The following is a 14,524-nucleotide window of genomic DNA, read 5'->3' as shown; positions in this document are numbered from 1 at the left end:
TTTGCAACTGCTGTTATGATAAATGGCAAGGTACTAGTGCGTATTAGCCTTTCAGCTTCAGCACTCCTTCTGGTGCCAAGTAATTTGCACATGGGGCTCAGCCAGACCCGTCTTGAGGGAGACCACCTAGAAGTAAAAAATCTTAAGGTGAGTCATATTAACTACCCTGTGTATCATTTGGAAAGCCACACACCTTAAATAACCCAAGTAACTAACAGTGCTATTCACACAAGCAAAGTCAAAATGATACCTATGCTTTGACAAGTACACAAGCTTTTCACAACTAAATAGAGAAGAAAAGGTCGAGGCAAACAACCCATTACAGTAGGTACAGATCTATGGTACTCACTGCTTCCTATTGTGCAAAGAACTCTTCGACCTTAAAGACCTTCAAAGCAAAGCTGAAAAAGCGTTTAATGAATAGTATCTCTGCTCATACCCAATCCTGTTTGTCAGAACCCCTTTCAGAGGGCCACAGGGCACACAGGGGCCCAACCGTGGTGGTTGAGTTCTTTTACTATTGATGTCCCACAGCCCGACCTACTATGGATCCTGAGCAACTGGGTCAAGTACCCATCTGTCACTTGAATCTCAGTGGTAGCTGTGGATGAGCAGTCAAAGTCTCCCTCAACAGGGGGCGGGGCTTGCGGGAGTTTAGATACAGGTGGGTGAATAAGACTCATAACTCAAAGTGCACACAGTACTGTCAATAAATCAATTTCAAGTCAAATACTTACTTTTGAAAGAAAAATAAGTATTTTATTTCTAACTCTACACATTCAAAGGAATAATGGCATTCATAAGAAATAACACAATCCCCTTGAGGTCAGGGGACTAGCTGCTGTTAGACAAAATCTCTATTCCACCATGTTCCCTGTATCATGGTTGGGGATATTCCCCATTCACATGTGGCCGCATCTAGGAAATTCTCAATAGTAGGCCGTACTCAAGAGTTCCCCTTTCGACTCCTTCAGAATTAGTCAAAAATGTCTATGGTGCGGCAGGATCTTCAGCAGTGAGTCCCCTTGGGGACTACAGGCCCAGTTCAAGTCTTATCCGCTCCTACAGTATGAAAGCTTCCAGAAGTGCAGTGAGTTGCATCTTCGTGGCCGCTCAGAAGTCCTGATCCTGTTCAGAAAAGTCAGGTTGCTTGCGGTACACGTGGCAGCAGCTGGCAGGCACAGGCTTTCTCCCTCGAGCAGCCCTGCCGGCTTTTCCAAGCAACCTGAGCTGCTCCTTATCTGAAAAGATGAGGTAAGTCACTATTCCTCAAAGGCAGTGGCAGTTTGGGGAGTATTCAATCTTCCAGCTCCTGACCATAGCCTAGTAAGGTTGCGACGTTCCCTGAAGCATCCTTCACGGTCCTCGGGGGGGATCAGTCAGGGGCAGGACTTGGTGTGTGGGCTCAACCTGCCGGTCACAGCCACAGTCTCCTTTCCAGACAACGTTTAATTCACCTGCAGGTAGTTGTTGTCCACCAGATCTACCAGGGGCATGAGGGCCTGCAGGTTTGATGGGGACATAATAGGGAGTGGCATGAGCTGCAGAACCAACTTACATTGGGCAAAGAGGTTATCCATTCAGAAGGCTGTTTTCCCCGAAACTATCTATCAAAGAATACATGGCCATCTCACTCAGGCATTTTGTTGGTTAGGATGTAGAGGGGTTTTGGAAGGTATGAATTGAAGAATAAGAATGGAAGAGGCCTCTTGCTATCCATGCAATATTGGAAAGAAAACAAAACCTGCACATAGGCTGAAGGGTGGGACTGGAGATCTATTTTATATGGTGGATCATCTGGTAGGTGAGTCTTGTGTAGCTGTGATAAGCACCTAAGGTCTTGATTAATGTACCAGGGAATGTGCAATCTGCAATATTGTCCAATGAAGACAACAGGTGACCAGCAGTGATGTGGAGATGGGACATCCTGTGTGAGGTCAACATTCTCCTGTTTTCTGTGATATTGTGTGACATTGTGATGGTAGCCTGCATAATGGCGTCTTCTCCTGAATGAAGCATCAGTGCTGCAAATGTGAGAGAGACTTGTTGGTCCATGGACTAGTGGTTTGGTGGTGATGCAAGTCATACTAGATAAATACATGGAATGACGTAAGTGGTGCCTGAGCAACTGTGAAACAGACAACTTCAAATTTAAATCCGAGTTCTAGGCTTCATGGAGCCTGCAATGGGCCTAGTTACACGTCTAACCTGCTATTGCCAGTAGTGCTGTGATGTCAGTTGCTCTCCACTGGTGCAACCAGAGAGTTTCCGATATGTAGATATAGAAGGAGCAGATGTTGAATAAAACTGGAGAAGAAGTTAAGTTACAAGGGACAGAGCATCTGCCAAATGTCTGTGAGGACATGGACTCTGACAAATGGATATATTTATTTTGTACTAATCCTGCCCGACATCATACATCTAAATATGTATGGTAGCTATCAGTTAACTATTGGTGCTACCGAGGCCCCGGCGAAACACATGTACTGGACTGACGAATGGCAGAGAGCTGCTGTCCTTGTTACATTGTGTCCATAAGACAAGGTGATAGGGTCGTCATACTGTTGTGATCAGTGTCTGATGCTGTGAAAAGACACATATTGAGATGTGAAATCAGTACAAGAAACATCTGCTCTTACAGGTAAGCACGTTTTCATTCTCTCCACGGGAAATAGGTGTCAAATAACATTGCACTCTTTCTAGATTTGGCCTCAGTCTGTACAGAAAATGGAAACCAAAAAAAATGGTTGAATTATTTACCATGTGTCCAATTCTCCTACAGTGATGTGCAGACCTCCTAAATGTACAGATGACAATGAAAAATCAAACTAAGGTAAGGAATAAAAGTCCATACTTCTACTTTACTTTTCTGGTGGCCAAGGGGTTTGCCAGAGTCATCCTGACAGCTTACCAAATAAAACATTTCTCAACCTGCTCTAATACTGATGAAGCTTGTGGTCCTGTTCCTCGCCAAATGTTGCAGCCATGGCATCTATGCCCAGAGCCCCCAGTGAGAACAGTCTGATGAGCATTGGGCTTGGACATAGGTCGACAACTGCTACTGTTGACATGGAAGATCGCCACATCCCAAGACATGGGGTGTGGAAATATCCTGGGGACGTCCACCCACAAACTGTATCCAGGGGATCAGGGAGGTGGATGGGAAAAGTGTACATGTAGACTGGTATGTCCAAGAAGAACATAGCAGACACAAAGGACACCAATATCTTGTGAATCATGTAAACGGTGTCCAAAAGGACCCCACCATTCCCCACTTCACCCGTGAACCACAGATATCACAGACGCAAAAATAGTTACTTCATACATGTTTTGCTCGCGATGATGGCAGATATACCAGTTCTGGGGGCTAGACAGACTTTTTACTTGGAGATAAAAAAAGTAAGCAGACTCTCGACAGTTTTACAGATGATTAAGCTAGTGTTCCCCAACAGTAATCATGCTGGTGCCACCCCCACCCGTCACCAAAGAGCATGGCTTGAGGGGGAGAGTCACCAAAATCAGTCGCAAAAAGGGAAACACTTGGCAAGTTCCCCTGGATTGGAACCTGGTGCTGATAGTGCCAAAAACCAAAAGATGGCATGGGCACACCCAGATGACACGCAGGAATATCAAACTTCTAAGAGAGAAAACACTAGGTAGTCCTGGAAGGCATTATATGGGACGGCCCACCAACTTTAACATTCCTAACAGAGGTGTTTTCCTTCCAGCTGTGAGCCGTTCTATGGGGTTTGGGGTATGATTTGCCTCAATGCCACAACTTGAAAATAATATGGTGAAAAGGAGCGCAAACAGCAGAGTACCTCTGTAATGTACACACCTTTTTAAAAAGTAATTTTATTACAAACTGCTTATGCAGAGTCTTATGATATCACATGTTGAGTTATTTCTTTTAACTCAAGAATTTCATAAGGATGTGGCAGACAATCCATGCAGGCACTTTTCTGGCAACTACCCAACGGAATATACCCACAACGGTTCAGGCAGGTACACTCTGGTAGTCCTTGGATTTCAATAATGGCCGCCATGATCACAGAGAAAGGCCACCTTATCCATGGCCTAAAAATAATAAATACATTTTCTGCTTCCAATATAAAATGTGAAGAAATCTATGAATTAAAGAACAGGCGGCATTGGAGCATTTTTTATTTTTTCATACAGTACAATAAAAACTTTGTTTATACTCCAATTTAGATTTTTGGAAACTATAATGATTACATTCCCTGCAAAACACGCATAGTTCAGTTTATTAAACAAAGAGAGATGTGGAAAATTCTGTGTCAGGTAGTTGTTTCAGAGGAAGGGCTTTCCCCTCTCCTACTTCTTTGGTTTTTGGCAAGCTCTGCTCGGAGTGTCTTCCCACCAATGCACAATCCTGCTAGAGAGGACAACACGTTCTCAGCAGTGGCCTGGTCCTTGTAATCCAGGAAGGCTCTACGCTGCGCACCATGCCAGTTGAGGCGCAGCGGTAACGCGTCTCTTTCTCGTAAGGCACTCTTCAACTCACTGACGCGAACATCTTGAGGGATATTCCCAATATAAACTGTAGTAATGGTACAAGGATCATAGGGTCCTTGCTTTTCTGGTGATCTTTCATTTCCTCCCCTGTTGTGATCAGGTTGAACTGGACCGGTCTCCACACTCAAGGTCTTATGATCTACTTTAGTTTTCAGGACAGGTCGTTGATTGTTCTCATTCGGAAGGGGATCATCCTTCAGGGAGACATCCTTCCCCGCCTCCTGCTCCTTCTGGCGAAGAGTCTTTAAGATTGGGATTCTTTGTAGCATTTCCCTGCTGATCTACAACACAAAGGTTATAAAAATGTAAACATTCTTACTTTTTATATCATACAAATTTGTAATATTGAATACAAACCACAGCCACTGGTTTTTATAAATCCACAATATGTATGCAATGAATACAACAAAACATAATAAATACATTATTCGAACACCACTCTATAGCTTTGCTAAAAACAAGGATCCACGCTTGTATTCTTGTGAGTCACATTCAATCTTATTCAGCTGTAAAAATCACTATCATACATCTAAGAAGTAGGGAGAAGTAACCTTAAATATATTAGGCACATAAGAGAATGAAAATATAATTAGCAATAAATGAAAGAAGATAGTTTGCAGACTTAAGGAGAAGCGGAAAGAAGAAAGAAGGCAACAAACTGTCAGTTTTAACTATGAAGCAGTAATAGTGATTGTAGTTAATGATTAAAAGGCCTTTCTGCTGAGCTATTAACTTGCCACTGCTGACAAACCTATGCAAAATTTGACAAGCAGTTGCACATTCAGTTATGTCAAGTTTTGCACAGATTAATCAGGAGGTAAAAGGGGTTCGTTGATCACAGAAGATGCTTTTTCTATTTTAGACCCCCTGGAAGTTTTGCTGGCAGTGGAAGTGGAAAATGCTGAACAGAATTACGAAAAACTAAGTATTTAAATAATTCTTTATTTTCGGCTAGATATAAATTCGCTTAGTAATCGCATAAAAACAATGTTGGGAGGAATTTGTAGGGTTAAGTTCCTGGATATACAGACCATTTATTCTGATTTCACCTTGCTGAATAATAAATTTCAAAGGCAAACAAATCTGATTCGATGAAGAGAAAGGTTTTCCTTCATCCAATTTGGAATTCACAAGCATTCCAAAAACCGATGAGCCATGCAATCCGAATGCCTGGCCACATTGAAATATTCTGTTGTACCCACGATTACACAATGTAAGGGATCTGAGAATGCATGTGCTTTCCAATTAGAAGTAAAAAAAGACTGTGCTTTTGTACAATTTTTCAACATTGCACCTACCATGCTTTATTATTGATATTGCTATGGAATTTGTGTTCTCACTTCGGGTCGATTAAAAGTTGCTCCTCACTAGCACAGTGTTAAATCTGCATGCAAAATGTATATTACCATGCAGTAACACCACCCAAGTAAAATACAATTATGACTTGAAGCCGATGGGCTGGGGAATTACAGCGTGGAAACAGACCTACCAGTTGTAAAACCACACAGATTCCTCAATTACATGTAGGTTTAATGCTTAAAGCATACATTTACCACCAGCACTAAGCATGTGGTAAATTTATGCAGGGCTTCTGTGTGTGGAGTTGATAAGGAATGGAGCAGAAAAGGCCTGGTAGGAAAGCATTAAATACTCCACCCTTCTACAATTACCACCCATTAAAATCAGATATTTCCAAAACCCTGGGGCATCTGGGTGCAGGAACACAGGCCCACTCATGATAAGGTTAAGTAGAATTCAATATGGTAATTCCGCTTTGCCGGACTCATATTCAGGTCCTCAGTCCTATATAATTCTCTGGGAATCAATGTGTAATCAACAGAACTCTATAGATTGTATAGAATCTATAGAAATTTGACAGTATGCCATTCGATAAGGTGGGAGTTGAACAGAGGGCTTGATTTTTTTTAATTCTATCTCTTGGGGGTTCCACCTTTATTACAGGATGATGACTCAGTGACACAGCTGAGAGCATCACAATTATTTGGATCGCCTAATCCATAAATCAATTTTATACTGCACCCACTAGTTTTTAGTTTTTGCCTGGTGTCCGCTGCGCAGCAGCGTTCGCGCAGGCGAAAACTTTTGTGAAGAGTATGGTGCCTTTGTCACGCCTCTCACTTCCATTGGCTAGCTCCATAAATGGAGGCTAGCCATTGGAAGTGAGATCTGCCTGTCATGGTTCGAGGCGATTCGTGGGCGTTCCGGCGATGTTTTTCTCATCCTGCCCCTTTTCTCACATCATGCAGCTGTGGGCGTGTTCTATTTTTTTTTTTTTGTCCTGTGATGTTTTTGTCATTTTGAAAGTGCCTTTAGCCGGAGTGGCCCGTTCCCGCACCCCCCTCCCGCTGTCCGTGCCTTTCCCGCCCCCCCTTCCGCTGTCCGTGCCTTTCCCGCCCCCCTCCCGCTGTCCGTGCCTTTCCCGCCCCCCTCCCGCTGTCCGTGCCTTTCCCGCCCCCTCTCCCGCTGTCCGTGCCTTTCTTTGTGTCCATTTCCTGGTCTGGAAGCCATAGTGGGAACAGTAAAACTGTAAGTATTAGAACACAGCTGTCCATTAACCACCTGCGTTAAGAGTTGCCTTTGACTAATCCTAGCTTTTGAACCAAGGACGTCAAGTTTCCTGGGATGTGGAGACCTACACTTACCATGAGCAGACACTACAAGCCCCAGCATGCTCAGTGTGAAAAGCAGGACTGGCTGTGTCACGCTGATGAGGAGGGTCCAGTTGGCAGCCAAGATGAGACCATGTGAAATGATAGGGTCGTCCATTTCAGTGGACCGAATTTTGTACCTCGTGAATTTTCCGTTACTTGTCACATTGTTGTCAGCCTTATTTAGCGCGGGTTGTTTTATCTTGACGTCGCTGCTTATCTGTTATTAGCACGCACTGAACAAAACAGTTACTCGTCCTTAATTAATGTAAATTCAACTTTAAGTGGCTGCAACAAGCAATACTCGCCGTGTTTCCTGAACCTGGCCCCCAATTAGCATGCAGTTTTCATGTTAAATTGCAGGCCCCGCTAAACTATTGTTATTGTTCAGTATGTTCGACGTTACGTTACAAAGATGGATTAATCATTGGCTCGGTGCAAGTGTATATGGTTCTTTCTGTTGTGGCATATGATTACCCATTTCTAACTAATTGGAAACCGAAGGGTTCAATTGATTTACACGGACTCTAAATTGCAAACACTTGCTAATAAAGAACGAATAGCTTCTCTTTGTGCCTGTTATTCCCAAGTGTAATTTAGGGACAGAGCTTTTGTTTACATGTGCAAGGCCGTTTTACCGCACGCTGCAATCTGCTGGGTGGGTTTACTGAGGGCGGCTGCCTGCGGCGTGAGATCGCCGACCCTCACACAGTCAACGATTCAGAAAAGGGGGTGGTGATGAACAGAGTGTCTGAATTAAGCAGACCACTCTTACCCAGTCCAAAGATCAGGGCTTGATCCATCACCGTTATTTATCTCACTGCCCCATCCCAGCTCAGAACCTGGCTATATGCAAATCAGTCTGTCCCTGGCCCAGTGCATCATGGGAACAGGGCAGACTAAACTACCAAGCCAATTCTTCACCAGCAAGGAGACAAGCTACCGGGGACCGGTTTCTGGCATTTCAGCCGTCTTCGGCCCGGCTTGCTTGAATCCTGATGGAGCAGTGAGAAAGGGACTCATGTCTGAGTATACCCTGCCACACCTATAGTGGCCAAAAACGATTCAGAAAAGGGGGTGGTGATGAACAGAGTGTCTGAATTAAGCAGACCACTCTTACCCAGTCCAAAGATCAGGGCTTGATCCATCACCGTTATTTATCTCACTGCCCCATCCCAGCTCAGAACCTGGCTATATGCAAATCAGTCTGTCCCTGGCCCAGTGCATCATGGGAACAGGGCAGACTAAACTACCAAGCCAATTCTTCACCAGCAAGGAGACAAGCTACCGGGGACCGGTTTCTGGCATTTCAGCCGTCTTCGGCCCGGCTTGCTTGAATCCTGATGGAGCAGTGAGAAAGGGACTCATGTTTGAGTATACCCTGCCACACCTATAGTGGCCAAAAACGATTCAGAAAAGGGGGTGGTGATGAACAGAGTGTCTGAATTAAGCAGACCACTCTTACCCAGTCCAAAGATCAGGGCTTGATCCATCACCGTTATTTATCTCACTGCCCCATCCCAGCTCAGAACCTGGCTATATGCAAATCAGTCTGTCCCTGGCCCAGTGCATCATGGGAACAGGGCAGACTAAACTACCAAGCCAATTCTTCACCAGCAAGGAGACAAGCTACCGGGGACCGGTTTCTGGCATTTCAGCCGTCTTCGGCCCGGCTTGCTTGAATCCTGATGGAGCAGTGAGAAAGGGACTCATGTCTGAGTATACCCTGCCACACCTATAGTGGCCAAAAACGATTCAGAAAAGGGGGTGGTGATGAACAGAGTGTCTGAATTAAGCAGACCACTCTTACCCAGTCCAAAGATCAGGGCTTGATCCATCACCGATATTTATCTCACTGCCCCATCCCAGCTCAGAACCTGGCTATATGCAAATCAGTCTGTCCCTGGCCCAGTGCATCATGGGAACAGGGCAGACTAAACTACCAAGCCAATTCTTCACCAGCAAGGAGACAAGCTACCGGGGACCGGTTTCTGGCATTTCAGCCGTCTTCGGCCCGGCTTGCTTGAATCCTGATGGAGCAGTGAGAAAGGGACTCATGTCTGAGTATACCCTGCCACACCTATAGTGGCCAAAAACGATTCAGAAAAGGGGGTGGTGATGAACAGAGTGTCTGAATTAAGCAGACCACTCTTACCCAGTCCAAAGATCAGGGCTTGATCCATCACCGTTATTTATCTCACTGCCCCATCCCAGCTCAGAACCTGGCTATATGCAAATCAGTCTGTCCCTGGCCCAGTGCATCACGGGAACAGGGCAGACTAAACTACCAAGCCAATTCTTCACCAGCAAGGAGACAAGCTACCGGGGACCGGTTTCTGGCATTTCAGCCGTCTTCGGCCCGGCTTGCTTGAATCCTGATGGAGCAGTGAGAAAGGGACTCATGTCTGAGTATACCCTGCCACACCTATAGTGGCCAAAACCGATTCAGAAAAGGGGGTGGTGATGAACAGAGTGTCTGAATTAAGCAGACCACTCTTACCCAGTCCAAAGATCAGGGCTTGATCCATCACCGTTATTTATCTCACTGCCCCATCCCAGCTCAGAACCTGGCTATATGCAAATCAGTCTGTCCCTGGCCCAGTGCATCATGGGAACAGGGCAGACTAAACTACCAAGCCAATTCTTCACCAGCAAGGAGACAAGCTACCGGGGACCGGTTTCTGGCATTTCAGCCGTCTTCGGCCCGGCTTGCTTGAATCCTGATGGAGCAGTGAGAAAGGGACTCATGTCTGAGTATACCCTGCCACACCTATAGTGGCCAAAAACGATTCAGAAAAGGGGGTGGTGATGAACAGAGTGTCTGAATTAAGCAGCCCACTCTTACCCAGTCCAAAGATCAGGGCTTGATCCATCACCGTTATTTATCTCACTGCCCCATCCCAGCTCAGAACCTGGCTATATGCAAATCAGTCTGTCCCTGGCCCAGTGCATCATGGGAACAGGGCAGACTAAACCTGTGAGACCCTTGCTCATTGCACCATCAGGATTCAAGCAAACCGGGCCGAAGACGGCTGTAATGCCAGAAACCGGTCCCCGGGAGCTTGTTTCCTTCCCAGTGTAAGAATTGGCTTTTGTAGTTTGGTTTGCCCTGTTCCCATCATGCACTGGGACAGGAACAGACTAATTTGCATACAGCCAGGTTCTGAAACTGGGATGGTGCAGTGAGCTAAAAAACGGTGTTGGATCTAGCCCTGATCTCTTGACTGGGTGAGAGCTTTCTGCTTAATTCAGAGACTCTGTCCCTCACCACCCCTTGTTGTAAATATTTTTGTCCACCCTAAGCGTGGAAGGGTATTCTCAGATGTGAGACCCTTGCTCATTGCACCATCAGGATTCAAGCAAACCGGGCCGAAGACGGCTGTAATGCCAGAAACCGGTCCCCGGGAGCTTGTTTCCTTCCCAGTGTAAGAAATGGCTTTTGTAGTTTGGTTTGCCCTGTTCCCATCATGCACTGGGACAGGAACAGACTAATTTGCATACAGCCAGGTTCTGAAACTGGGATGGTGCAGTGAGCTAAAAAACGGTGTTGGATCTAGCCCTGATCTCTTGACTGGGTGAGAGCTTTCTGCTTAATTCAGAGACTCTGTCCCTCACCACCCCTTGTTGTAAATACCTCACACAGTCAAGGCGGAGGCAGCAGGGCCAGTTTGTCCACCCCTCTGCGCCTTCTGCACGGCTCGAGCTCTACTCATCATAGTCCTCTTCCCATACCATCCGGCTGGCATGCATTTCTCAATTGCAACCTGGGGGCAAAAAGCCCTCATTCAAGGTTGGAGGTTGGGCAGCTAAAGCTGTTACTCATTTTTAAAGCTGTTTCCCCACCGTGACACCTGAACTGAGAGGAATATCAGACTTGCGGGGTCATGCCCAGGCTGCCAGATGTCTCACTATCATGGGGGATACAAAAGATCCAGGACGTCCCTTTTTACAAAATGTTTAATTGGTCGGACAGCAACACCCATGATGCATAGGCGTTTTTTTTAGGTTTCGCCTGGCGAACAGCTGCGCAAGCAGCGTTTCGCGCAGGCGAAATCTTATGTCAGAACAGTGTGGCCTTAGTTCCGCCTCTCTCTTCCATTGGATAGCTCCATAAATGGAGGCTAGCCATTGGAAGAGATCTGGGTGTGTGTGTGTGGCTATGAGTTTGTGTGTGTGGCTCTCAGTGTGCATGTGGATCTGTGTGTGTGTGTAGCTCTGAGTGTGTGTGTGTGGTTCTGAGTGTGTGTGTGTGGCTCTGAGTGTGTGTGTGTGTGGCTCTGAGTGTGTGGGTGTGGCTCTGTGTGTGGGTGTGGCTCTGGGTGTGTGTGTAGCTCTGAGTGTGTGTGTGGCTCTGGGTGGGTGTGTGTGTGTGTCTATGGCTCTAAGTGTGTGTGTGTCTGTGGCTCTGGGTGTGTGTGTGGCTCTGGGTGTGTGTGTGGCTCTGTGTGTGTGTGTGTGTCTGTGGCTCTGGGTGTGTGTGTGTCTGTGGCTCTGGGTGTGTGTGTGTGTCTGTGGCTCTGAGTGTGTGTGTGTGGCTCTCTGGGTGTGTGTGTGGCTCTCTGGGTGTGCGTGTGTGTATGGCTCTCTGGGTGTGTGTGTGTGGGGCTCTGGGTGTGTGTGTGTGGGGCTCTGGGTGTGTGTGTGTGTGTGTGTGTGTGTGGCTCTGGGTGTGTGTGTGGCTCCGGGTGTGTGTGTGTGGCTATGAGTGTGTGTGTGGCTCTGGGCGTATGTGTGTGTGTCTGTGGCTCTGGGTGTGTGTGTGTGTCTGTAGCTCTGGGTGTGTGTGCCGCTTTGGGTGTGTGTGTGTGGCTCTGGGTGTGTGTGTGGCTCTGGGTGTGTGTGTGTGTGTGTCTATGGCTCTAAGTGTGTTTGTGTGTCTGTGGCTCTGGGTGTGTGTGTGTGTGTGGCTCTGGGTGTGTGTGTGTATGTAGCGCTCTGGGTGTGTGTGTGTGTGTGGCTCTGGGTGTGTGTAGTAGTAATTGCTGTCTGCTGAGCTCGTCTGTAGGGTACAATAGGTCTCACAGTTGCGAAAGATTAAGCTAATGACAATGTAAATGACAATGACATTTATTTATCTGTATTCAAAACCAAATCATAAATACAAATTTTAACATTTACAATGCCAATAGCTCTAACTTTTCCAAAGGCGAAACCATTGCATTGTAAATGCTTGTTAATCTAAGCTGCTGGTTGGGGCTCTACAGTCAGATGTAGCTTGGTCCACCCTTAGTGCAACAGGTATGTCGAGAGGTTCCTATTGGAGCGCCCGCCCCGAGCCTAAAATTGATATGCCTATGGCTGGGTCAGAACTCAGGTGGCATGTGTGCAAAATAAGGATGATCTGGGAAGCAGCCCAGTGGAATTTCCAGTGGCTGAGATTAATTCAAGCATTCCATCCATCAGCTTTTTGTATATTTCAGTGCATTTCTTTTATTTGCAGAGGCTCCCACTCAAGCAACAGAAAATGTACTGTTTTTGATATTCCCATTATGATCTTATATCCAGTTCATCAATTGTCAAAAGAGAATCAGGTGCGTGTCAATTCAAAAGTCAGTCCCTGGATATCTTAATGGCATGCTCAATGGTCTGGGCAAAAAGAATCGAGTATATTGGTTATCCCTTTCTGGTTCCCCTCTGCAATTTGATTGGAACTAAAGTCTGGCCTCTCTGCAGAACGAGTCAATCAATTGCTGTAACTGACTATTACCATCTTGACAAAGGTCTGCCCTACAACAATTAGGTATGAGAACATTTTAAAAAGCAGCCAATCCACCTTGTCAAAAGCCTTTACTGTATCCAACAACAGTAAACCACAGGTATACTCTTTATTTGGCATTTTATGACCAATTGGATTACCTGCCTTGCTTAGTCCTGGGTCGGTCTATCTGACTGCTCTGGGTGAACTAGATCTGGCATATGATGGTCAAGCCTATTAGCCAGGATTTTGGTATAAATCTTGAAATCTATGTTAAGTAAAGCCAGAGGCCTGTATGTAGAGAAGAATAGGGGTTCCTTACCCAATTTGGGAAAGACTAATTTAGGCTCACTCAGCAAATGCACGCCCTATCCCATTGTCGCAATGTGATTGAACAGGTCTACCAGTTTGGGAGAACGTTGTTGGGGAAATTTTGATACAAGTCAGCTATACGGCCATCTTGCACTGGACCTTTGTGCACATTAAGACAGCAGATAGCCCAGGGTACTTTCTCTTTAACTATACGCGAGTCCTTTGTAGGGAGTTGTTAATTTTAGATATATGACGGAATATTTCCACTTTGGAAGTGAAGATGTTTAAACGGATGTTGAGACTCCCCGCTTCTGCAATGATGCAGGTTATACGCCTTTAATTTAAATGATGTCTGTGGGAGCAAGAAGTAAGAGCCTCAACATTAGTCTAAGCTTGAATTTCACAAGAACTGTGAATTTGTCAGTAAAGTGTTCGAAATGTGTTCAGCAATTGCAGGTCGGCATATCTATCTCGTTGTATTTAAACATTACTCCTTTAGTGTAAGTACCTCAAGCAGTTAGTGTGTTGGTTCACAGGGCTATTTTGAGAAAATACATTTTTAGTATTAGAAAGGCCAAAGATAAAACTTATATTGAATATAAGAGATCTTTATAATTTATAGGAGAGTATCTTGCAGTATTTAAACGTATTACCTATACTGAAGAAACTCCTTTTAAAGTTTAATGTATATCAAAGATACCAGACAAATACAATATTTGAATGTGACAGTAGGCTTGGTTTTTTTTCACTTGTTATTAAAAATATGGACTGTGTTTAAATGGTCTAGGAATTTACTTTGTATTTTCTTCTTACCTTTACATTGTTTTTTTTTTTATCCGGTTTTAGATTTGTTTCAATATTTTATATTAAGACTTAATCTAATTAAACACAAAATATATACACAAGTAAAATACATAACTAAATAAATGAATAAATAATGAAAAGGAACTAAAATCCCTAGTGTTATAAACGAATACCCAATTTCGTCTTTGACGACATATATGGCTCAGTTATCGAGCCACTGGATGCCTGCATCTTCCAATCTGGACCTTCTGTCTTTGTTTCCGAATGAACTTGATCTGCCATGCATCTTCCTCATCATGTCTCTTGACTTTTCACACATTTTTGGCGTTACCTCACTTTCAGTTCTTCTTTTTACCCTCCCACAAATGGGTGTCCTTTTCTATTTCACCTGTCACTGTATTTGCATCTCCCATCCACTTATTCTGTTCTTGCCTAGGTCCTATCAACAGACCTTCTCACCCTGTCTCTCAGCCCCATCATTTGTATCTGGAGCACTACACTTTACTTC

The 14,524-nt window shown here is 45.0% G+C and overlaps 1 protein-coding gene across 3 annotated transcripts in view; it reads right to left on the bottom strand.

Annotated features, from left to right (window-relative positions):
* Positions 1–3,826: 3,826 nt before the first annotated feature.
* MTHFSD (methenyltetrahydrofolate synthetase domain containing) overlaps positions 3,827–14,524 on the bottom strand; it is a 142,327-nt gene continuing 131,629 nt past the window's right edge. For 2 of the 3 annotated variants that reach the window (XM_086951515.1, XM_086951516.1), the window contains one exon: positions 4,137–4,817. In XM_086951515.1, coding sequence (XP_086807641.1) covers positions 4,299–4,817 — 519 coding nt within the window. In that variant the 3' untranslated portion in view covers positions 4,137–4,298. Of the gene's footprint in view, positions 4,818–14,524 lie in introns of all 3 variants that reach the window. The other variant, XM_086951514.1, reaches the window with a different exon arrangement.

This window comes from Lissotriton vulgaris, unplaced genomic scaffold, assembly GCF_964263255.1.
Source record: "Lissotriton vulgaris unplaced genomic scaffold, aLisVul1.2 SCAFFOLD_4168, whole genome shotgun sequence".
In the NCBI taxonomy this organism is placed as follows: domain Eukaryota; kingdom Metazoa; phylum Chordata; class Amphibia; order Caudata; family Salamandridae; genus Lissotriton; species Lissotriton vulgaris.
This window is presented reverse-complemented; position numbering and strand designations above follow the sequence as displayed.